We start from the raw sequence: 26,204 nt of genomic DNA on the forward strand, positions 1-26,204 counted from the left end.
TGTAATTCTTTGATTTTGAGATGAAGTTGGATTTCATTGTGTCAAGTACTATTTGTTTAAAATCTAGAAGTAGAATTAAATACTGTTTAATGTATTAGGAATTTGCTCAAAAGCAAATTTTCATATTTTGTCTTAGATTCAGTGCTTGTTGTAGCTGTATCTCAAAATATATTTTGTACAAACCTTGATGTGAAATACAATTTATATTGTTTTACAGTTACTGAGACAAAAGTTTAGTTGTTTCTGGAAAAAAAATTCACTCATTAATGTTAGTGCTTAAAAGATTCCATGGTTAACATTCAGTTTTCTAAGCTCCTTACTTAATCATTTAATAAGATACAACAGCCATTTTTGAACATTGCAAAAGTATTAGACATTTACTGTTAGTGTTGATGACAAATTCTAAAGGGACATAGTTTTATTTTCTAGTTTTAAGTGATGGTGTGCGGTATGTAATGACTAATTTAAAAATGTCAGTAGTATATATATAAACTAGGATAATCTGTGTCTTTCAGATTATTTTACAGTTTTTCTGAGCATGTGATTCTATGAAAATAAAGATGAAATTGATTTTGAATTCTGTTTCAGTGTATTTTAGTAATATTCTTAGTATTGTGGATTATCAGAGATCTGGACTAAATAAATATGGGTTTGTAGTAGGTTTTGAGTAGCTGTTAGATGAGCTGACTTTTCTGTTTTAGGATAGGATCATATTTTTGTGTGTGTAATGTTGAGTAATGAACCCTGCTTGCTTTGAGAGGATGATGGTTTTACCTGCTCTTTTGGGATTTGTCTCATTTTATTTCTCTTAGCTGATACACCTCCTCCTGCCTATATGCCACCTGATGATCAGATGGGTCAAGATAATTCCCAGCCTATGGATACAAGCAATAATATGATTCCTCAGATTATGCCCAGTATATCCAGCAGGGGTAAGAGAAGTATAGTACTTATTATATTTATTTTGTTGTTGTTAGTTTTATTTTTTTAATTAAAAAATTTTTTGTTATTGGGAATCAGACTCAGGACCTTGCACTTGCCAGGCAGGCTCTGTGCCACTGAGCTGTATCTCTGGCTCTATTTTTATTGTTTTTTAACTTCTTAGCCACTTTCACTTACTTGAATTTTTTTTCAACATTGAGAGTTAAACCCAAGGCCTCCTACATATTAGGCAAGCACTTCACTCTACCATTGACCTACGTCTTGAATCGTGGCAACTTTTAAAAAATCTTCTGTGAAATAATTTATATACTATAAAATGTTTGTAAATATTTACTCCTAGGCTAGATTTCTTTTCATTTTTTAAAAATAATGTCTTTTGAATCACAATAGCTTTAAATTTTGAAGTTTATCAATTTTTGTTTTCTGTATCATGATTTTGGTATCACATCTAAGAAAGTTTTGTTTGTCTACTGATCTTGCAAATATTTGTTGGTATTTTCTTTCTTTAAATTTTATTTTTTTTTGTTTTTTGGGGTTTTTTTTTGGTATTCTATAAAATGTTCTGTAGTTTTAGTGTTTACATTAGTTTAGATTCACTTGGAGTTCAGTTTATGTGTGGTATATGATGAATATATATAGTAAGTTTTTTTCCATCAAAAAATCCAGTTAGTTCCGAACTATTGGTTTTCTCATTGTGCTGTTATCTGCTTGGGTCTCAACTTGCAGTTTATTTGAGTATTATATACTTGGGAGTAGAATTGCTGTGCCATATGCTGATTATGTGTTTCAGTTTTTGAAATACCAAACTTGTTGGCTATTGTGAATAATGTTACTATGAACATGGATGCACCTTTGATACACTCTTTTTAGTTCTGTGCGTTTTGGTCAAACTAGTTGATAGTGTAGTTTGAGCTGTCTGTATCCCACCTTATTTTCTTACTATTCTATTAATTACTGACAGTGAGAGATTGAGTTCCTCAACCATTATTGTTAAGCTGTATATTTCTATTTTCAGTTATTTGTTTGCTTTTGGAACTCTGTTAAAGTTTAAAATTCAGTAGCATTAAGTATGTCCATGTATTATGCATCCATGTCACTATACTTTCCCAGAACTTTTTTATCATCCTATACAGAACTCAAACTATCACAAAACTCCCCATTCTTTTTCATCTAGCCCCTGAAACATACTATTTGACATTGTCTGTATAAATTTGCCTGTTCTAGCTATCTCATCTAAGTGTGATCATACAATACTTGTATTTCCTTTGGTGTCTGGTGTATTTCAGTTAGCATGGCATTTTCAAGGATTATCCACATTACAGTGTATATTAGAATTCCGTTTTTGAAGGCTGAATAATACTCTGTTGTGCATGCATGCAAATTTTGTTTATCTATTTGTCTACTGAGGGATATTACATTTTATTCCACTGTTTTGGCTATTGTGACAAATTGCCACCATTTCTGAGTTTCTGCTTGCAGTGTGTTTGAGCATTACATACTTAGGAATAGAATTGATGTCATATGCTAATTATTTGTTGGACTTTTTGAAATGATGGAGTTGTATCATTTTACATTCTTGCCTTAAGGGCATAAGGATTATAGTTTCTCTATATCCAGGCCATACTTATTTTTCTGAGGCTTTTTGGGAGTGGGATGGGTGTAGAATAATGATCGTCCTCAAATTTCGTAGAACAGTGGTTGGTTTTTTGTTTGTTTGTTTGTCTGTGTGTGTGTGTGTGTGTGTGTGTGTGTGTGTGTGTGTGTGTGTGTGTGTGGTGGTGGTGGTGGTAAAAAGCATTTACAGAAACTGGGTGCAGTGGGGCATGTCTGTTATCCCACCCTTTGGGAGGCTGAGGCAGGAGGTATCACCAGGAGTTCAAGGCCAACCTGTGCTGTGTAGGGAAACTCTAACTCAAGAAACCAAACAAAAGAAAAAATAAAAACAAAAGACACAGCCCACAGATAACATCATGAATAATGGTGGAAAATAGCAGGTTTACTGCTCAAGGATGACTCCTATGAAATACTTCCGTTCCTAGTTTGCAGAAAGTGTTGTTGTTTTTTTTTTTTTTTTAGTTAACCTTTTTGTTTAGAATATTATTACAGATAGTGATAGTTATGTCTTTCTAGTTGCTGAAAAAGTTTTAGGCCTAAAGTAGATTCTCCTAGAAACGTAATTTAAAATATGATACTGCTATTACATTCCAAATTCATATTATGAGGCCCTAACCCCCACTTGTTGTTATTTGAAAATGAGAAGTTTTGGGGAGATAAGTGAGTTTAGATGAGGTTGTAAGGATAAGGACTCACCGTGCAATTAGTGTCCTTATAAGAAGAGGCACTAATCTCTTCCACTTCAGAGGTCCCTTTCTCTGTATCTTTTTCTCTACCTCTGAACTCAAACCAAAGAAAGGCCAAGTGAGTACAAATTGGTAAGGTGGCTGTCTACAAGCCAGGAAAGAGCCCTCACTGAATTCTGACCTATTACTGGCACCTTGGATCTTGGACATAACACCCTCCAGAAGTGTGAGAGATAAATTTGTGTTGTTTAAGCCACTCTGCCTGTGGTGTTTTGTTGTAGCAGCCTGAACCAACTGAGACAATTTGGTACCTACAAGTGGAATACTGCTGTAACACATACTGTGTGTAAAAATATGTAAGTGGCTTTGGAGCTTGACACTAAGGAGAGGTTGGAAGAATTTTGGGGTACGTAGTAGAAAAAGCTGATACTGGTATGTAGGGACTATTGAAGGTGATTCTGTTGAGGGCTTAGAAGTAAAAGAGGAGAGCCATAAGAAAACTTTCATTTTCTTAAGAGAATATATAATTTTTGTATAAAATGTTAGAAATACAAATGTTAAGGTTGATTCTTTTGAGGCTACAGATAACAAGGAACATTGTTATTAGAAAAGGGAAAAAAGGTAGTTTATTGAAACAGTGACAAAGAATTTAGCTGCTGTTTTTGTTCTAGTGTTTTGTAGAAAGTAGAATTTTAAGCTATGAAATTGGATACTTACTTGATGAGATTTCTGAACAAAGTTTTGAAGAAATGGCTTGGTTCCTCCTTGCTTCCTACGGTAAATAAAATACCTGTGGGAGGAGAGCAGTGAATTGAAGAAGAAATTGTTTAGCAAAAAAAAAAAAAAAAAAAAAAAAAAAAAAAAAAAGCAAACCAGAATTTAAAGATTTAGAAACATCTTCATATTTGAGAAATGAAAAAATATATTTGATGGGGAAATTAGTATGGATGTGAATGATGGGCCTGATTAAGCACCTCAATAGGACACTGCTAGTGTAACTCAAAGGGAACAGAGGCCAGAATTAAGGAAAGCTGTCAGACGTAGATTGTGTAAACAGAGCAATGAGCTATTTGGCTGCAATTCCTCAAAACTGAAGTGATTCAGAGAGCCTCAGGATCAGTGTTCTAGTGGCTGCAGGCTGGTTGAAGCCTTAAGGTGCAGTTACCTACAATTTACAGCTCATGTGGTTTTACATGCTATCAATGGAGAGGAATTTTGCTTGGAATGTTGTCTCCAGTCTTAACTTTTTTCTAATTTAGATAAGATTGGACTTGTTATATTTTTTTCTGGAACGAGTTAAGACTGAGGGTTTTGGGAATGGAGTATTTTTTTTTTTTTTGCATGTGAAAAGAGAATGAATATTGGGAGAGTAGGGTTGAACACTGATGGACCAAATTGTGTTCCTCCCACCCCTGCCCCATATGTTGAAGTCCTCACTCCCTGTGTGATAGTACTTGGAGATGGGACTTTTTAGAGGTAACTGAAATTTAGAGGAATTCATGAAAGTGGAGCCTCATGATGGAATTAGTTGCCCTTATCAGAAGGGAAACAGATCTTTGAGTCTTTGTAATCACAAACTGAGGAAAGACCTTATTAGCACACACTGAGAGGGGGCTGTTTATTTACAAACTAGGATGGGAGCCCTAGATAGGTATCACATCTGCTGACATCTTGATCTTGAACTTCCCACTCTTGAACTGTGGAAAAAAATTATTTAAGCCAGCCAATCTATGGTGTTTTGTTACAGTGTCATGAACAGGCTGAGGTTGTTGCCTATCTTTATATTTATCTAATTATTTACATTGCCATAGTTAAACTTATTTTAAATGTTTTTTTGCATATAGATGCAAAGTAAGACTAATTGAAATGATTTTTTTTTTTATGGAATGCTTTTGAAAGAGTAAACAAGGTGAATCTGCCATTAAACTTTTCTGTCTTGTTTGTTCATAGACGTTCAGCCTGTTGCTTATGAAGAGCCCAAACATTGGTGTTCAATTGTCTACTATGAATTAAATAACCGTGTTGGGGAAGCTTTTCATGCATCATCTACTAGTGTATTGGTGGATGGATTCACAGACCCTTCAAATAACAAAAGTAGATTCTGCTTGGGATTGTTGTCAAATGTTAACCGTAATTCAACAATTGAAAACACTAGACGACATATTGGAAAAGGTAATCTTGTGTTTTGCTACATTCAGTTGAATTCCTTTGTTGTACTGTTGGGGTACCATGTATTATTTAAGGTTTCTAGAAGAATATAAAGTATATTAAGGCATAATTGCTGCCTCAAGTTGCGAATATTGAAGAATTAATTAAATAAAGACATGATGTGTCCCCTTATCTTGCTTAGTTTTTCTCTTACTACTGAAGATCTGAAATCATACTGTATCTTTGAATTTTGACTGATACATTGGCTAGAATATAAGTTTCATGGAAATTTACCCTGTTCATGACTGTTGCTGCAGAAGATAGGTTCCTAAACTATACAGTAGTTTCTTGAAGTGTACAGCAAATACTTACTGAAGGTTTGAATGCTGGTGAAAGATTAGAGTTTAATATTTATGTTATTTGTGGAATATCTTTAATTGAATGACCTGTAAGAATTACTGGAGTATTGGAGTTCGAGATAGGAAACCCAATTTGAATGGCAAAAATCTTTAGTGGGTTTATACCCCTTTCCCCATTTTTAAAATTCAGGTAACAAGGTTCTGTTTATAATTCATCCTGCAGTGTCAACACAACACACAAGGTACTTTTTACACTTTAGCGGTCAGGAAAGAAATTTTCCCAGGACGACTGAATTCCATGTTTCTTGAGATATTTTGTTTTTACACCTTGCTACTTTTTTGTTTCTTTGACTTAACAAAAACTTAATTTTTCTTAATTAAGGGACTGAGGATTTAGCTCAGTGACACACCATCTGCCTGCCAAGTGAGAGGTCTTGAGTTCTATCCCCAGTACCAAAAAAAAAAAAAAAAAAGGGAAAAGAGAAACTTAATTCAAAATAGGAACAATAGCTAAGGGAGGGGGAAAAATAAAGCAAAAACCAAAATAGGAACAGTAGGAAAATATAATCATGATGACATAAACATGGTATGGCCAAAAGTGTGTTGACGCCAAGCATGGTGGTTTCTGTCTATAATCCTAGTACTCTGGGAAGCTAAGGCAAAAGAATCATAAATTTCAGCCCAGTCCAAGCAAGTTAGTGATTTAGTAAGATCTTGTCTCAAGATAAACAAATAAGAAGGGCCAAAGGTATAGCTCAATTGAAAGACCCTCTATGTTCATTCCCCAGTATTGCAGGGGAAAAAAAGAAGTTGGAAACTTTTGTTTCTATTCTCTTTTGACTTCATTACCAATTTGCCATGATTTTTTTCTTGTGAAATGCTTTACTTGTATGCATTGGCCCTACCTTCCCTAACCCCTACTATAGCAAAAATACTTTAAGGGAAGTCTGTTTGGTAAACTTTACAATTATACACTCAATTTTCCCTTTTTTTCTAGTATATCATTCTAGGATCCTGTTGTTCATGGGTCATTTTTATTTATTGAAAAGCAAAACACATTTTTCAATAACCACAGCTTGATACAATTCTGTGGCTTGCATATATGCTAAAGTATATTGTGTACAGAGATGGTGCTAAAAAGTACTGTTTGAAAAATTTCCCATTAGAGATAAGAAAAAATACATATTTATCCTAGAATTCTATACAATATTTAGGGTATGTGAACAGTGGCAGATTTATATTTTGGAGCCTAGTAAATTCTCTAAGATTGGTTAGAGATGGTTGTGATGATTAAACTATGCTACCATTTACATTAAAAAACAAAGTAAAACACGCCCTTTACATGAAACCACATAAAAGTATTCCTGAGGAATATACGTATACATATTTATACACACACATGGGTGTGTATATATATATATTCCTGAGGAGTATACATACATATACATATGTGTATGTATAAAATGAACTATATGTTAAGAGGTTTGAAAGGACATACATCAAACTGACAGCAGTTTTTGAGGTGGTGGAAGGGTATATTAGGAAAATACTAGGTGACACCAGCTTTACTTACATAATGTGATTTTATTTTATTTTTGAGGCAGGATCTCACCATGTAGTTCGGACTACCCTTGAACTCACTGTGTAGCCCAAGCTGGCCTTGAACTCATGGTGATCATCCTACCTCAGCCTTCCAAGTGCTGGGATTACACATGTGTGCCACCATGCCTGGCTGTAATTTGAATTTTAGTATTGAAACTGTTTTCATGTAATATATATATATATATATATATATATATATATATATATATATATATATATATATCTCAAAACTTTTTAAAGTAAAATAAATCTGTTATTTAATAGCTTTTCCTGTGACCTGAAATTACATCTATGCTTTGGGGGAAGGTTACTTCTTTGCACTTTTAAAAATTTTAATTTTAAAAACAAAACTAAAAATAGAAAAATAGAAATGATATATATATATTTTTTTAATCGGTACCGGGGATCGAACTCACGACTGCCTGCTTGCAAGGCAGGCGCTTATGCCGCTGAGCTAAATCCCCAGCCCCTGATACAGGATTTTTAAAAAATAGAAAATTAACACTAGTTAATATAGTGTATATTGTTAGCTTAGAAGTAGTTGTTCAGGTTACAAAAATGATGACACAAACAGTAACAGCACAAAATGTTCTTTTTGATGAATTTACAGAGATTAGTAGTATAGTTATCTTTTTATACATACATGCACACACATATGTATACCTGTACACATATAATATTTTACCTTCTTTTCCCCTTTCTCCTATCCCAGTTGTTCTTTCTTTTTGAGCACTTTCTTTGCCTTTCATTTTCATAATATCTGTTGTACATTTTGGATCTTATTGCTCTTTCGGTTTTTTTTTTTTAATACTAGGGAGACAATGATATATTTACACATGAGTTTGCTATTTCACTTATGAGTGTGGTCCAAAGTTACATCCATTTACCTATAAAAGCCTCATGTTTATCCTTTTTATAGCTTAGTAATACTCCTGTTTCTCTGCTTTTGTTTTACCTTTTTTTTTTTTGACTGCTGTCTTTGTTGTTAGAACAAGTGCAAAATTGCCATATGACTATTTATAATGGTTGATAGCATCAGGCGTTCCTTTGAAAACAACTCACGAAATGTAATTTTAGTACACCTTTTTAGATATCTTATTCATAGAAATAATACAATGATTACTAAAAATGAAAAACCCTGTGGATAATATAGTAGATTGAGGCAGACATTAATCTCGTGAGTATATTTGGTGGCAGATGGCCATCTAGTGGTAGGTTCCATTTATGACTTCGGGAGATTGCTGTGGATTTCTGGGAAGGTTGGCTGCATCATTTAACCTCTTGGGTGTCATTATCATTCTTTGTTAAGCTGACTCTCCTGCTGCCCATCTTTTTAAGGTGTTCACCTGTACTATGTTGGCGGGGAGGTGTATGCGGAGTGTCTCAGTGACAGCAGCATATTTGTACAGAGTAGGAACTGCAATTTTCACCATGGCTTTCATCCCACCACCGTCTGTAAGATTCCCAGCAGCTGCAGCCTCAAAATTTTTAACAATCAGGAGTTTGCTCAGCTTCTAGCTCAGTCTGTCAACCATGGGTTTGAGGCAGTGTATGAGCTCACCAAAATGTGCACCATCCGAATGAGTTTTGTCAAGGTGAGTGGATTGTGATGTGTAATGTAATTTGAGTCACTGGAGTGGAAGTATGTGTATCTGTAGGTTATAATAAAAAATTTTGTTAAATTCAAACATGATTATTACTTTTGATCTGATTTACTAGGTTTTAATTTTAACCACAATAGGTCTAAGATTTCATTTTGTAATCCATATATTATAAAATGCATGATTGATTTTGATTTTTGATACTCCTACTGAATAGGTGTTGAGTTAAAGAATTCTAGTTAAAAGATTAAATTACGGGGCTGGGGATTTAGCTCAGTGGCATAAGCACCTGCCTTGCAAGCAAGCAGTCGTGAGTTCGATCCCTGGTACCGATAAAAACGAAAAAGACAAAAAAAGAAAAAAGATTAAATTACTAGAAAGCAGTTAATATGAGTGTCTTCGCTTCCACAGTTTTAATTATTAGATTGTATTAGAATGACTTAACTGAATTAGAATACTAAAATTATTTTACTTACATTTAAGCTTCAATTTGAGGACCTTGCAAAGTTCAAATTTATCAAATTTATGCTCTTGGCCTAATTTTGTTGAACTTTCCAAAGATTATGATTCATGAACAAATTGGGAAAGAATTTTAGTGATACCTATCTATCCATACATCCAATCCGTCTCCTAAACTGTATCCACGTAGTTCTTAAGGAGTCAAGATTTAGTTCAGAAAAAAGCTGACCTGTTTGTAGGGTTTTCTTCCTTCTTGGCAGTAAGGCTCGGTACTTCCTTGCTGCTTTGTTGAATGTCTGTTGTTACGTATCACTTTATCAGTTGCCTTAAATATATTTCCTCCTCCCTCTTCAGAAATATTTATTTTAATCTCTACTCCCTCATCTTCCCCAGTGTTCTGTCCTTTTTATTCTCCTTGTTTTCTTGGGCTAGGCCTCCTAAAACCAGTATGATAGAGAACTTGATAAATTCAAGACAATAAATGTGAAGTTTTTCTCTTAATTTTTATACAGAATTTTAAACTAGCATGTCAGCTCATTGCACCTCATTACTTTTCCACCTTTAAGCATAAAGACTGTATGATTACATTAAATTACTTGGGCACACATTGATCAGTGTCTACAATGTCTCATTTAAAAGTTTTTTTAAACCCTCAAAACCCAAACTTGACTAACAAAGTCTGATGTAAAGTTACATGAGGCTGTTTGTGGGTGTTATTTATCCTAGTGAGGATGTTTCTCGTGGCAGAAATATTAATGTTTAAATTATGTTCACCATATGACATTTTTAAAATTTTGAAAAATTGAAATCTGTCTAGCCCCATGGATTTTTTAAAGAAGAATATATATTATTTAAAAATTCATATATTTTTGAATAAATATATGAATTTATTCTTTAAATATGGTGAGTACTAAGCTTGGTTTTGTGATACTGTTTACATTTGCTATTCTATTGTATTCTATTTAAATATGTTAAGAAAATCTATTTAAATATATTAAAAATCTTTAATGTTAAACTATATTTTGTTTTAAAATTGATTGAGAGCAGTTGACAGCTCAAAGAGGGACTTGCTGTGATACTGTTTATTTCCATAGGGCTGGGGAGCAGAGTATCACCGGCAGGATGTCACCAGCACGCCGTGTTGGATTGAGATTCATCTTCATGGGCCTCTTCAGTGGCTGGACAAAGTCCTTACCCAGATGGGCTCCCCTCTGAACCCCATATCTTCTGTTTCATAATACAGAAGCATCCTTTTCAATTGTATGAGTGGACTTGTTTTAATTTTAGAGAAACCTCCAGTACAGATACTGTGGGTTGACATGGGAAAACAGATATTACAGATTATTTTTTTCTACACAATTGTGACCAACACATTTATATTATGTGATGAATCTACATTTGTTTGTATTCATGTTCATGTGATTAACTCAGAAGTTCTGAAAGAGGCAGAGGATTGTGCCCCCATTGAGAAGTTTGGCGTTGATCTTAGACTGGAACATGCTTTTATTTCCCCAGTTGCTCATTTTTAATTTGTTAAAATTCCTTAAAGTAGTGCATCACATGGTGAAAAAGCGTAGTGTTAAGAGAACATACATAGTGAAAAATAAGTCCTCCTTTCTTGATCTTCCAGAAGCTATTTCCTCCAAATTCTTCATCCTATAAACTTTAAAAAAAGTGTAATATGTTGTTTTTCAAAAGCATATTTTAGGGGTTTAAACTATTAAAAAGTCTTTTTTTTTTTTTGAAGGAACACTATGCACTGCTCTAACAAGTGGTGTTCAGTAAAAACGAGGTGACAGTTTTCTAGATGGCATAAAATTTACGTTTAATAATAGGTAAATGTCAGTGTAATGTGATGTCATGCTATATAACTTTTGTAAAACATTTCCTTTTTTAAAAAATTATACAAGTAATTGATCTATTATATGTCATTTATTCAAAATCTGTCGTAAGTACAGTATAGCTTTATTGCTAGTGACAGTGCATGCACGGTCCTATTCGGCTGTTAGCTGTGTTGGGCCAATGTCGCAAGAACTCTAATTTTGACCTGCATTAATCTTTTATTTTGCACTTTTATGGGTGACAGTTTTTAGTGTAACCTTAGTAAAACATACTCAAGTGACTTGGATTTGATGCTTATCCTTAGTGGGCCCCTTTTGTATTAAAGACACTGCAATATAGATTACAGTTGTAGAAAGCTATGCAGTTTTTATTTTCAACCTAGGTTATAACACAAGTATTCTGCAGCCCCAACTAAGGTGCCTTTTAAATTCCGTACAATTTTATGGATGTTACTAATGCTGGCAAATCATGTACCTAATGATGTTACTGTCACTTTGTATCATTTCTCCCCATGCAGAGCCCTGGAGGTGCCAAGGTTGAGGCTACTGCTCTCGTATTAAATGAATCAGCAGTAGGTGTTAGGATAGCTGATTTTAAAACACTCACATATCAAAAAAAGCGGACTATTCTTTCACCGTCAGTGCTCTTTTTCAAAAGTACCCAGATGGATGCTAGTCCCACAGAACACACTCCTCTAGGAGAAAAGGCATAAAACTCTGAAATGTCCATTGAATCAGTCATGCCTTTGGCACTGATCATAGGACTTTTAACCACTTTTTCTAGGGAGCAGTCAGGTATATCTTAGTTGTGGCATGAGAATGAAGAAATTATTGTGAAAAGATAAATGACCTAAGTTACTTATCAAAATGAGCTTTCTTTTCTGGTACCTTTTTAAAGCATATAGAGCTGTGTCATTCTTCTGTTAAAAATACTTTGGTTTGACTTTTGACTTTGCCCTTTCTGCTTTTATGAGAAAAAGTGCATTTTTAAGGAAAGGACTTTGTGATTTCTTTTGTTTTCTGTGTAATTATTTATTGCTTTTTCAAAGTGCAGCCATTGGATGGTTTTAGTTCCTTCTGATGAAATGCCATTTGTGTGTCAGCCCACCGCAGTCCTTTGCTGGGTAAAATGGATTCTTTCAGTCATCCGAGCCTTAAACATATATGTTATTTACATGTATTCTCACATTTCCAAAGTTGGATCAGCCACATGCAAGAGAATTACTTGCTTATTGATATTATTTAAGTATTTTCTTCATTCTTTTATTTGGCAGGCTCATAGCAATCTTTAGAACAAATTTATAGAAAAAAATCACTCAAGTTGAATGACAGATACATATAATCAGCTTTTGTGGGTTCTGGTAAACTAGTGGAAACTATTATTTAATTGATGTTTTTTACAAGTAAGCTAAAAATTTATTTGTAGTCATTGTGTAATAGTCTTTAGAAGTTGTCCTTTTCCATGTTTTTTTCAAGGAGTTTTTCTCATGAGTTAAAGTATTAAAGATATTAACTGTTAAGAGTTTCATGAGAACCACAGGTGGACCCACCTGTAATCTCAGCACTCCTGGAGTCTAAGGCAGGAAATAACAAGTTCCATCCTAGCCTGGGCAATTTATAGACTTCAAGTCGCTAAGGATGCACATGTATCTGGGAATAGGAAATGAAAATTATTAATAATATTAAATAGAACTAAAATTCTGGCCAACAAAAAGAAGGCATCTTTAAAAAGAAGCCATTTCAGAATAGAGTTAAGTTTTTTGTTTGTTTTATTTTGTTTTTGAGACAGGGTCTCAAAGGAGCAATCCTCCTGCCTTAGCCTTCCAAGTATTGGAATCACAGGTGTGTGCCACTGTGTCTGGCTTTTTTTTTTTTTTCCAGGCAAGGTCATGCCATGCAGTTTAGGCTGGCCTTGAATTCACTGTGCAGCCCATGTTGGCCTCAAATTTGCAGTAATCCTACTGCCTCAGCCTTTGGAGTGCTGGGATTGCAAGCATTGCGCCACCATACCCAGCAAGATTTTTTTTAAATCTAAAGAGTAGCTTATAGTCAAATTTATGAAAACAGCACATTAGAATAATTACATTTTATAGCATTTAAAATATATGTCAGCTAAAAGGTAATAAAATTGTATCATTTGGCATATGTATAAAGTAGAATAGAATAAAAATTAATCTCAGTAATGAATTAAAGCAACAAGTAGATGTTGGCTGGAAAAAGCATGATAAAGAGGTGTATCTGACTGACATTTCTTAGTGTATTAAGATCTGGTTAGTCTAATAAACGGTGGAATGCAAATCAGTAGGCTTGTTATTGGTCTACTGAAATTCATCCTTTGAAGAACTGTAAGAAATCAGTGAAAAACATCAAATGTATCCATCAGAGTATAAATAATTTTTTATGTTTTGTGGTTGTTATTTAAGAAAAGTGATTATAGAACTGGCTGGATTCAGAGGGTGAAATTCAGAATAAGGTTACTAGATAGTTCAACAAGCCACATCTAAATTACAGATAGAGGATACGCTATTTTGTATTTTTCATAATACTTGGGAGTAAGCATCCTTCTGAGATACTAAATAATAGGTAAATCTTCAAACTTGAAATCCACTGTCAGAATAAGATTTGGGGCCACCTTCCAAAATGGCATACGGCATATTATCTGAGGGGTACCTGTGTGGAACAGCTCCTTCTCCATCCAGTGTCCTTTTTCAGGAAAAGGTTTATATAAAAATAAAATCCTATTCAAGCAGACAAAGTCTTATGTTATAGAGAACATTTAGTATACTAGTTTAGATCCATTTCAGTTTTTCCTTCCTTTTTCCTGCCCCCTCTCCCTCCTTTTTTAGTACTTTGAGTTGAACTCAGAGTGGGCTTGAATTTGGAATCTGACTGATCCATTTTCTTTTCTTTTCTTTTCTTTCTTTTGGTGATACAAGGCATTGAACCTAAGGCTTGGTGCATGCTTTGTTTACTCTCTTTAAGTTCCCAGACTGGGTTCGACCTTGTGACCCTTCTGCCTCACGATCCCCGACAGCAATGATTATAGGCCTGCATCGCCACATTGGAGTTCCTTGTTGTTCTAGTCATTTAGTTAACAGTGCTTTGGATCGTTGTCACCTTTCTCACTTAAATACATTAATATCCTTTTTACTTCCTCCGAAGGAAGATTCTTCTGATAATCATTGAACTCAGCCTCCAGTGGTGCCTTACGTTTTAGACTTACTTACTTTAAAGACATCAGAGTCCTTCTTTGTCTTACTAGTTACATCTTTTCTTGATCTCTGGGGTCTGAATATATATGTGTCCTCAGAACCATCAGCTAGATAAGCAAGAATCTTTCAAGGTAGTAGAAAGTCTGATGGTTTTTGAAATGTTTAGTGATTTGCATAGGAAGGAGTTTTCCTAAGTGGTAGTTTTTAGATTTTTTTTAGATAGTAACTAGGCAGCTTTTGGGAAGATAATTTCCAGCTTGATACCTGCTTTTCCCAGAGTAGCAGCATTTTCTTTATTGAAACAGGTAAAATTCTTGAAGGTTTTTCTTATCACAAAATATGCATGTATGGAAAGTAAAAATTCAAGGCATTTTTTTTCCCTTGTGGAAACAAAAGAATTTACATGTGTGAAACTTGCAAAATCTCTTGGAATCCACTGGATTACAGTTTACTATATCCTGATAACATGAGGTAACGGTATTTATCAAGCCTTTGTTGTACCAGATTACTCACAAAAGAAATGTATCTCCCCAGTTGGGGCTGCTCAGAGGCAGACCTTTTACCTAGATGCTGGAGGCCCTGCATTCTGTCCCTACTGACCACAGTGATGGGCTGGGGGAAGACCTTCTATAGTTCCTAAAATACGCCTGTGTTATGATTGAAATGACATGCTAAAATTTGATAGTATACCACAACCAATGAAAGTATTTACACAATGATATTTTTTGGTAGTGGAGGATTTTTAGGTATGAATACATGCTGTAAGATTGCTGGCAGCAGTTGCTATGAAATAAGTGAGGAGTTACTTCATTATAAAGATCTAGTTCTAGAGCAGGGTTCTTTGATCCTTCATGGCAGAGTGAAACAAAGTTATGTGATTCTTGTCTAAACATCTCAGTTCTTAAAATTACCATAAGCCATTATCCTTTAAGGATTTATTTAAAGTTGCTATATTTAAAATGTTAAAAATTTTGTGTACAGTAGATTTCTCTCCCATCAATAGCACCTTTTTAAATACTAGCTGGTGTTAGCTAAACTCCTATTAGGCCAAAGAATCCCACATTTCTAATAAATAAATACATTAGTATCAGATTGTCCCATTTAATACTATTGGAGATGTGGCTTGTTGTACTGATAAAAGTATTTTAACTGTAGGGACTCTTGGTAATGGTTGGCGGAGTGGTATTCATTTTGACCTGGTTGAAAATTCATTTATTTTAAATTCGGATAGGATTGTAATTATGAAATCTGAATGTGTGTAACTACCCACATTCTCTTTTAACAGAATATTTTATGTGCAAATGATAAAACACCAAATTGATGGCTGCACTCTTGGTCTGCTTATTTGTACTTGTTCTGCTTCTGTTTATGTTGTAGAAAATGAAATTCTAGTAACATGCTTCAGTTCTATTATCTTTTTTGATACTTACAAAAATGTATTAGGTTTTACTATATTGTGCTTTTCAAAGCCATAACTCTAAGAAATTTGTTGTTACATTTTGTTTGCTAAATTTTATTTTAATAAACCTCAAAATCTTCTCACTGTGTCATATTTATTTGTGGTACTTTGATCTGATTTACGTTTTATTAAGTGGAGTCATAAAAGAGGCATAAAATTATCAGTTGCTGCAACCAGCTGAATTATTTTTCCGTGTGCTAGTGATAGAAAATACGATTATACCTTCCCTTCCCCACTGAGCTCAAAATAATCAGATATATCAGAACAATCACTCTCCCTTGTAAGCTAGCTTTTCTTTCTTTCTTTTTTTTTTTGAAAGGATGATTTGGGCCTACAGCCTTGGTTTTTCTGAGTTTAACCACTCCTTTTCCTTCTCCAGATTTCACTGTCTGTAAATGAGGGGGCTTCATAAGATAATTGGGAAACATAATAGGCAGATTGCATGTAGGATAGCTGGCTGCGGCATCTGCCTGCCTACATTTGAGTCCTGGTCTTTGTAGCTCCGTGCTGTTAGGCACAGTCTGTGCCTCAGTTAACTCACCTATAAAAGTGACTTCGTAGAACGTGAAATGAAGTAATACAAGTCAAGTATTAGAACAGTACAAAATAACTCATACTTCAGGTTATCATTCTCTTACATTTCTGTTGCTTACATGATTCAGAGTAATGATTTATGATGCTCCTTGATCTTGGTATATCAACCCTTGATTATCTACTTGCGAATTAGGTGTGCTTTTCTTTTTTATCCTTTTTTCCTTTTTTTTTTAAATATAAATCACAGGCTAGCTTTTTATCAGCCTTGTATGGTATACACTTCCACAATACCCTTTATATTACATATAACAAAAGCAGAAAAGCCCAAACTAAACAGCTTCACCTAAAAGAGTAAATACAAAGTTCTTCAAAGCCTTCCTCAAGAATTTGTAGCTCTATTACTTCTCATGTGATTTATTTGAAAGTATTGCAGTAGCTGTTGTAGAAGCATATTTTTTCTGTATAATACTTTTTCTGGCAAAAGATTTCAGTGAACAGAAAGTTGTTGACTTTTTTCAGATGTATGATAATTTTCAAATTGATGTAGCCGAAACAGTTAAAAATGATGAAGTGGTGACACTCAATGGCTAATACTCTCTGTTACAGCAGTTTTTGTATAGTTCATATTTTCTAAACATATAAAAGAAAGCTTTCAGCAGGCTGGGCAGTGCTTGTCAAAAAGTGACTAGAGCTCTGTATAGAATATAGAATTGAAAAGACGTTTTTCAAAACCCCTCTTCCACCTCATCACTGAACATTTAAAATATTACTGTGATTTTTGTTGTTGAATTTGTAATCCTATCTTTAATAAACATTCTGCAAAAAAAGTGTGTTTTTTAATCATAAAGCATTGTTTTGTTTTTGATTGTATTTTAAGGATTAAAGAAGTGAGGCTGAAGGAGCTGTTGGCAGTTTGGTTAAACAGCTCCAATTTAGTGTTGATTGGGAGACGGGAAGGGGAACTTTAAGTGGGTGATTGATTATTTTATGATCCTTGCAGAGATTATAAGAACCTTGTAGTTTAATTTTATTTCCCTGGTTTAGGCAATAAAAAACTCTTCGTGTTCTTCCCTGTGTGAGGGATAGGTCTTCCATTGCACTTGGGTCCCCTGCAGGGAGTGTCTGAGAAAAAGAACACATGACTTAATGTGTGTCACAGACAAATATGTGTCCTATATTTTGCATTTCAGATTAAAATACTAATATTGCTGAATTGTGCTGAGTGTGTGAAGATAGGAGGAGAGCGAGTTAGGGGAGAGATGTCAAAGGAAGAAAAGAACAGGGCTCTGCAGGGCTCTGGATGGTTGTGACAGGTTTTGCCCAGTTTTTAGTTTTGTCAACATTGTTTCAAAAACAATTACTGGAAGCATTCCCTGATTACCTTTTCTTTATATAAATTGTGAAATGTGGTTTCATTAACTTAGAATTGTTTAAACCAGCTTGGTGATGTCAGTGAATGTGAAGATGAATGAATCAGAGTAATAATAGGTAAATAGTAAAGGCTGAAGATACGCTGTTCATATGTTCAGATGCTGTTCGTATCCTTGTCTAATAAACCGCTTGAAGTTTGCAGATCTCACACTTCTGTCCTCCTTTAATTATAGAATGTCTATGGTCAGCTGGATTCTGTATTTCCCACCATCCTTTTCAGCTAGGCATGGTCATGTGACTAAATTCTAACTAATGAGGTATAAGCAGAAATAATACATGCCGTTGGAAGAACAGTGCTCCCACTCCTTTTTCTTGCTCAGAATGCATATACTTGAGTAGCCACTTTCAAGTAGACATGGAAGCCAAGGGATAAAGATTGTAGAGCTGTGCCACCCCTGGAAGGTGACAATGGAAACAGCCCTGTTGGGCGTGGTGGTGCACATGTGTAATCCCAGCACATGGGAGACTGAGGTGGGAGGATCACACAAATTCAAGGCCAGCATGAAATACAAAGCAGAACTGTCTGAGTAAATAAGATAACAAATATAAAAATAACCCCTTGCCATCCATCCTGGTAGGGGGTGTCTTTGTTATAACTACTTGAGTAACCTTGATGTTGTTACCTGGTTACTCAATTACTCTCAGCAAACCTGTATTTAGTGCTTATTCAGTTGAGCTTCTGGTACCTGTGGTCATAGTTAACTGCCCTCAGGAAAAGCAAAACTAAAACAGGATTAAGTTCCTACCTGTCTAGGTGTTAATCTGATTTGTAGTGGAGAAGCAGGAACCGAGAATGAGGGAAACGAAAATACATGTTCTGCTCCTGTATTTCCGAATATATTTTTGTCTAACCCTAAGTAGTAGCATATTGTTCATTTATTCAACCAATAATTGAGAGCTGTTGAAGTCATACTGAGGATTAAAATAATTATTTCCTTCATAGATCTTCATTCTAGTTAGTGGGATCAACCAAGCAAGGTAAATGTACAGTGTGTTTACTGGTAACTTCTAAGAAGGAAAAGCAGAAGGTAATGTCAGAATGGGAAATGGAGAGGAGTTACAATATTTATGTAGTAGGGAATATGTCATTGAGAAACTAATCTAAATTCAAGAAAAGGCAAAGAAGTCAGTAGTGGAAGTAGATGAAACAGTCTTAAGGCCACTGAGAGGGCTTGTGAATGATACTGTGAAGATTGCGCTTTCCTATAGGAAAAGGAATACTTCGAGCAGAAGTTCTTTAGTTTCTGGTGTTACGCAGCTGGAGCAGGACATGTGAGTTGCTAACAACTTTGTGGATCACTATCCCTGGGAGACTGACTGATCAGTAAGACAGAGTCCAATTTAATGTTTCATCTGTTACAAGTTTAGTGTAAGGTGGAAAATCAAAGGAGACTTGTTCAGATAATGAATAGATAGGCAGGCGTGGTGGCACGCATGTACCTGTAATCCCAGTATTTGGGAGGCCGAGGGAGGAGAATTGGGGGAGTTCAAGACCAGCCTGAACTACGTAACAAGGCCCTGTGTCAAAATCAAAAGAATAAACAGGTAAATGTACCTTAACTTCTACTTTGTTTTTCCATTATATACTGCAAATACTGTTGTATGCCTCTTTTGTGTTTGTAAACTGTGCTACACACTGAGGAAATGCAGAATGAAAAGGTGTCCCTGACCTCATACAAGTTAAGTTTTAGTATGGAAAACGGACATTAGGCTATTAATTATGCAGCAACTTAATAGCTGTGTTTAAGAAGATGATTTGAGACTGCTAGGGAATACAGTTGTTCTCTGCAGGCTCAGGAAAGTCCTTTTTGAGAAAGATTTTCATGAAGGATGAAAGCAATAATCAGAGGAAAAAGAAAACTGTGTAAGTAGAGGGGTTAAAAAGACATCATGAGCAGAACCTGGAGTGAAAGAGGAATGTGGGCATATGAGGAGAGTGGGATCAGGAGATTCTGGGCTTTGTAGGTCAAAGTTAGGATTTTGCTTTTAGTCTGAGCGAGGAGAAGCCATTTAGAGTGTACGCTGGGGCTGTAGGCGGATGTGTGTGTTCTGATTGGAGAAAGGCAAAAGTGAGTGGGAATTTGAGATGGAGTATCCACAGTGGAGGTGACTTGATGGAGTAGAGTGGAACCTAAGAAATGCTATTCTGCATATAGAAGGATGAAGAGTTTGGGGTCAAAAATGACTAGATGCTTTTTTTGTTTTTCTACAAAATTTGGACAGCCATATGCTGATACAATGTATCGAAATCGAGAAATTGAAAGAATATCTAATCAGAAAAAGGATGAGTGTTAGATTTGCTGAGTTTGTGGCTTGCTGTGAGATTCCAGAGTTACTGGGTGGGCTCAGAGATGCTGTGGAAAAGCCGCTGGAGCCAAGAAAGTGCTTTGCACCCTAACTTTGGGTGTACCTACTGGGGAGTAACAGACCTCTGTAAGCAGCGTATCCCTGACATAACAGCATATCCCTGACAAGGAGACTGCTGGTCAGTGTTGGAAAGTAGTTGCTGTTTGTACCATTGCAAGCACTTCCAAAATGTTTTCCTGGTTAACCATAATGATAGCTCACATTTAGAGCCCTTCCACATTTCAAACATGAGCTGCACACTTCTATCTACAGTGTCTCATTCGAATTTGAAGATCCTGTGAGGCAGGTACTACCCATTTTACAGATGAGAAAATAGGCTATTGAAAATTCAGAAGTGTGATCCAGGCTTGAGGTAATCAAGCACGGTCACCGGGCTCCAGGACTCAGCATTTTTGTCACCACTCTTTCCTCTCCCTGCAACCCTTGCCCTGTGTTGAAATCTCTTCTTAAACCTCTTGCCTGCTCACCATGGCTGGTTATAACACAGGAGCCCGCACATCTTTGATATGTACTGTATTCCTGTTTTTAGCTTGCCGTGTTCAGCTCTCTAAAGGTAATTTTGAGAAGCTCGGAATTGGTAGGACAGCAAAGGACAGGAGGATGCATGTGTACACATCACCTCCCCAGATGGCCATCTGTCTTACCTTTGGTTACCATAAGAAAATACTGTACATTAAGTGGCTTAAACAACAGAAGTTTATTTTCTCACAGTTGGAAAGCTGAAAGTACATGATTAAGGTTGGTTCCGTTTCTGCAGAGGGCTGTCTTCCAGCCTTGTAGATGAGCAACACCTTGCTTAGCCTTTTTTCAGTTCCTGGAGAGAACATGAGCTCTGGGGGTTCAGAGGATCAAGATCCTACCCATGACTTCATGTAACCTTAATTCCTTACTCCAAATACAGCTATTCTGAGAGTCTAGGTTCAACATACATTGTTGGACATATATTCATTGAGTCCATGACACCGTTCGATTGTATAACATTGGCGCTAACTTACTCTGTGTATTAGCAGAGGGCAGACATGAACTTGGCCATATCCCTTCAACCGAGGGAGAATCTGAGGCAGGATCCAAAGTGAGAAAGACCCTGTAACTTCTTGGCTTTTTCAGTGTTATCCTGAAAAGGGGAATGATGTTGTTTAGGGTCACAGTGCCAACAAATAATAGTCTCATGGGCCCGGCTTGCTTTCTAGGATGCAGGTTTATATAAGCCCAATTACCCAGGAATTTATTCCAGAAGGATCTATCTGAAGTGGCAAGTTTTGGTTTAGGTGGCAGAGGCTACTGTAACTGCACAGAGACATCAGAAAGATACTCTCCAAGCTGTGTCCATCCATCTACACATTTTTTGTTTCTAATACCATTGATTCCTTGCACCAGGGTTTCATTAAGGGACTCTAAGAGTCTCCTCAACCCCTGTGGCTCTAGCTGTGAGGATTTAGGAACTTCAAAGCCAGTCATTCACTCATGTTCTTCCCTGAAGAAACCAGCCCCTACATGTGTTTGTGATTATAGAAGTCAGTGGCCCCAGTAAAGAGCACATGGATCTGCATCTGTCAGCTCTGCTGCCTGAAGCCTTCAGCAGAGTTAAAGTAATAGATATCATTTAGGTGCCCACTTTGTGCAAGCATTGGGCTAGCTGGTTACATTGGTTATACTAATATTCAGCCTTGGAGAGCCAGGGCACAGACTAAGGTTATAATTCACGCAAGGTAACATATTTCTCAAAAGGAGTTGGAATTTCAAACCAGACCACCCAGAGGTGTGCTAGAGGTGTGCTGTGCCCTTGCCTTGGTCTCCTGCTTTTCACAACTCTCCAATCAAGGCTGAAGGGGCTTTTAATTCAGCAGCATACAGTTTTAGGGGTTCAGATTTAGCACTTTTATTCCTAGTTAGTCCTCTGTGCAGCTAAGGGTCATGCAAAATAACCAAGTTACCTTCACTGTGGACCAGATTAGTTTGACCACATTTCCGAAGCCTAAGCTGAAATGCTCTCTGGTGCCTAGAAGGTGGGAATCTTGGAGAGTGGCTGAGGAGACATGACTGCCTGCGGAATAATTCAGTGTCTGATAAACATTATAAATGTTGCAAAACTTCCTAGCTATATATTTTAGCCAGGGGCAAGAGTCATTATCTTGCTTCAGATTCTCAAATAATCTGTCAAATTCTTTTCCAGTCAAAATGTCTTTAAACTCTACTGTACCTTTGATCCAGGAGATTCCTGGAAGGATTTTTTTATTGTTCCCTCTCCACCCCCCCCCCACATTACTAAGGAATAAACCCACAGTTTGCTGTATGCTAGGCTAGTATTTTCATCCCACCTGAAACTCTTAAGCTCCTGCACAAAAAAGATTCTCTGGATGTGCATTAATTTTGAAAATGATCAATGGTATTGCAAACTTCTCTATTTCTTCTCAAGTTTGAAACTCCTCTAACAGGATTTAAAAATTTATTAATTTATTTTTTCTTTCTTTTCCTGTAGGATTTTCCAAGGCTGGCTTCTGCCTACTTAGAAGGAAATACTATGCAGCTGCCCCACTGTCCCATCCTGGATGAGTCTGGTCCAGGATGGCTCTCCTGAGGCTTGAGACCTAATAAAGTTTCTGAGAGAGAAAGGGCAGACAGGTGGGAGGGAGAAACTGCCCAGCAGAGAGTCTAGTGGAGTCAGTCCTGTTACCTAGAATTCTTTCCGCAGGATAGGTAGCAATTTTCCCTGGATTCAGCTCTGAAAAAACTTTGCAGAGTAAGTAATTGGCCCTGAGGAAAGCTAGAAAGGAGGAGGCGACATCAAACTGACCTGGGCCAGCCACAGCGAGCGGGGAGGAGGCCCTTGCAGCTTGGCTCTCTTCCTGCTTCCCTCTACCTCTCTTAATCCTCTTTTCCAAGAGTTGCAAGCAGTGACCAATTTTCTCAACGCTGGATCTAATTCGTTGAGTTTTTAATGTGGAAATGTGATCCCTGAAGAAGTGAGACAAGGATTCCGTCTGCAGCGCCCTGTAGGTGCCCCTCCACCGGGCGCCCCTCCTCTTCTGCCCAACAAAGGAATTAGGTAGTTCAGTCATTTTACTGGGTGAGGTGGTCTCCGAGTGCCATCATTCCAAGGTCCAGCTGAATTCACGCTCGGATCCTGGGATCAGTGCCAAGGAGCAAAAGAGGCAGGAGCAGCCACCGGGAGACAACTGAGGAACCAGGCAGTCCGCGCAGGCACCCCCTGGCTAGTTACACGCTGGTGCTGGCCCCTTTTATGGGCAGCGTAACAAAGTCAGCCGATAGCAGGTAGGGCTCCTGTGCCCGAGTGGACACACGGTCAGTCGGGCTGGTTCCTCGCTGGACCCACAGTCCTGGGAGGAAAGACTCTGCCAGCGGAGGACCTGGTGATACTGGCAGCGGGACCCCGCGCAGCCAGCACTGCCTCTAGCCCCCTTTATTCTCCGGTACTGCTCGGGGCTGAAATGGGTCTTTGGGTCAGGCGAAGTGTTCGGGGCCAGCGCCCCTCGGTGCCAAGTGTGCTCTGCCCGGCTCATGGTGGAGGCTCTGGGCGCCTGGAGGGCTAAACCGGCCGAGTCTTCCAGGGTGCCCGGGTGTCCCTCAGAGAGCGGTCGTGGGGCAGCGCGGCGAAGGCCGAGTGGCGCAGCTGGCAGCCGATGAAGAGGATGACGAGCGCCACGGAGAGCAGCAGCAAGAAGAAGAGCAGCAGGTAGGTAGGCAGGTCGGGCTTGGTGGCCGAGCAGTCCCGCACCCCGCGCGCGGTGGCCAGCTCCAGCGGCAGGGCGCCCTCCGCCTTGACCGTGGCTCCCGGGGCCAGGGCGCCGCCTCCCGCCGCCTCGGGGCTGCCCGTGGCGTTGAACAAGTCGCCGTACATGGCCCGGCGTCTGTCTGGCTGACCCTGGCGGGACCACCTCACTTGGCCCGCGCAGTTCCGCAGTACCCAGTGCCTACATGGCGCTCCTCGCCCTCCCTGCCGCGCGCGGCTGACCCGGGCCGGCAGACCCCGCCAGGCGCTCCCTTCGGGCTCTGCTGTCTCTGCTGCGCGGCAGCGGACTCCAGCCCTCGGAGCTGCACAGCTCTGAGCCCGCGCCCCTCGCCCCGCGCTTTCCCGTTTCTTTCAGATCCCGGCCCCTGACTCCTCACGGTTTTGCAGTCTTTCTCTTAGCTCTCATCTCCAGCTCAGGTGAGCTCGGACTCCGAGGCTCCTCTCGGGTGCAGCAGCGCTAAGATGCCTTGATGTGACCGCAGCTCAGGGACCTTGATAAACCTGGACGCGGAGTGCAAGGCGCGTGGGTGCCGCTGCTGCCTTGTCTCGGAGCAGTCCTGCAGCTGTGGGTGCCTATGGAGTCCTCCGGTGTGTGGCGAGCCTGGCCCCACTGGCTCTGCTGCGGTGTGCCACTCTGGAGATGGAACGCGAGACTGAGCGCTGAGGCAGCTCGCTGCTCCCTCCTGTGTGTGTGTGTGTGTGTGTGTGTGTGTGTGTCTTTCTCAGGGGCGGGGGGGGGTGCGTCTGCCCCCAGGAGAGGCTGCGAACCAATAAGGGCAAGAGAGGACACTGCTGTGACTGCCTTTGGCCAGCCCCACATCCCTCACGACTGAGGATCCTTAGGAGGGAGAAAAAGGGGGACGAGGGGAAAGAGGGAATGGAGGGAGGAGGTGGGGAGAGAGATGGAGGGGCGATGAAGACACACTTCAGACTTAGAGCAGAGCACCAGGCCTAACAGAGCTGCTGATGAGGGCAAGGGCTCAGCGAGCTGGGAACTCTTTCTTTCCCCTTCTTTAAGTCTTCCCTTCAGGCAGAGCCACTTTGCCCCGTGGGGAACTTCCACTGACTGCTGGGTAGCCTGGGCAGGTACCTGGGGCACAGGTGAAGCCTCTGGGGAAAGCAGGTCAGCTGGGGTCTGTGGGTCCATGTGCTCCCCCACCTTGCACTCACTTGCTTTGCAAGCCTTTCTGCTCCTGCTGCAGCAGAGGGGCCACAGGAGGAAGTGGGGCTGGCCCTGAACCACCCACCTGACAGCCGTGGAGAGGCTTGGTGGCCAGGACAGAGGTGGGACCCCTCAAGCCAGGGGATTGAGGGGCAGAGTTCCTTTTTCTAGGAATCCACACCCACCTCCTAACCCTTACAGAAAACTGGGGCCACTAGCCCCTTGCACTTCTACTGCCTGGAGGTCATTGCCCAGCAAGGCCAAACAAGCACTGAAAGGCCCCTGCAGAGTCTCCTATTCAGTCCCATGGGCCTCCAGGGTGTCTCTCTGGGCCAGGAGAGGGCTCTGTGGAAGGCAGGACACAGCCAACTCCTCACTGCCCCTTCTGCTCATCACCATCTCACACAGAGCTGGCTTGTCCTGGGCCATTGCCCAGTGTGTTTTAAGGTCACAGGACCCTGGGGCCCTATGCTTCACTCCCTTTTATGCTAACACTCAATTTTTGGATGGGAAAGCTGGCTTGGAGAGGGGCCAGGGCTTACCCTTGTTAACACAGGAGTGTTACCATGTAACAGGGGTGCAGTGCCTCAAGGGCAGCGGGCAGGAGTCCCTCTTTCAGAAGACCTGACCTATTTTGGACATTTTTCTCAGCCAGTGGGATCTTAGAGAACATTTTGAAAACCAGATCAGGTTTCTAGCATGTTGACTGGATGGAAAGATTTACCCAGGAAAAGGTTCTGATCGCCATTACTCACTTTGTCCTATAAGGCTTGAAAGCAGGATCTGAGTAGCTCAGTTGGGGGCTTGCCTGGAATTTCCTCCTAGGTTCTGCATGGAGGAGTATCAAGGCCTGCTTTCCTTACTTCTTCACAGGGCACACATCATACCAGATGAGAACCCAGGAAGTGGACTTCCTGCTGTCCCCTGGGCAGCTCATGTGGGAGGTCCTAGGTAAAATTCGTGGCAGGGTTCAGCCTTTGGCTACAGAATGAGGAGTGATGGAGGCAATTTGTGGTAGTGCTTGGGAACCATGATA

General features: G+C 38.9%; 2 protein-coding genes across 4 annotated transcripts in view; one reads left to right on the forward strand and one right to left on the reverse strand.

Annotated features, from left to right (window-relative positions):
* Positions 1-16,003, forward strand: part of Smad5 (SMAD family member 5) — a 57,255-nt gene extending 41,252 nt beyond the window's left edge. For all 3 annotated transcript variants that reach the window (XM_003473268.5, XM_063230925.1, XM_013156212.3), the window contains 4 exons: positions 813-932; positions 5,193-5,414; positions 8,690-8,946; positions 10,506-16,003. In XM_003473268.5, coding sequence (XP_003473316.1) covers positions 813-932; positions 5,193-5,414; positions 8,690-8,946; positions 10,506-10,649 — 743 coding nt within the window. In that variant the 3' untranslated portion in view covers positions 10,650-16,003. The remainder of the gene's footprint in view (positions 1-812; positions 933-5,192; positions 5,415-8,689; positions 8,947-10,505) is intronic.
* Positions 16,004-20,933: 4,930 nt separating this feature from the next.
* Positions 20,934-24,781, reverse strand: Smim32 (small integral membrane protein 32). The gene has a single exon (XM_063230926.1). The coding sequence runs from the start codon at positions 24,112-24,114 to the stop codon at positions 23,803-23,805; it is 312 nt and encodes a 103-aa protein (XP_063086996.1). The 5' UTR covers positions 24,115-24,781; the 3' UTR covers positions 20,934-23,802.
* Between the last annotated feature and the right edge of the window lie 1,423 nt (positions 24,782-26,204).

The sequence above is a fragment of the Cavia porcellus genome, unplaced genomic scaffold, assembly GCF_034190915.1.
Source record: "Cavia porcellus strain 051 isolate PalLab524CR breed Dunkin Hartley unplaced genomic scaffold, mCavPor4.1 scaffold_19, whole genome shotgun sequence".
NCBI lineage: Eukaryota > Metazoa > Chordata > Mammalia > Rodentia > Caviidae > Cavia > Cavia porcellus.

Coding starts and splice junctions, on each gene's coding strand:
- Smim32 (XM_063230926.1), bottom strand. CDS start 24,114: ATGTACGGCGACTTGTTCAACGCCACGGGCAGCCCCGAGGCGGCGGGA.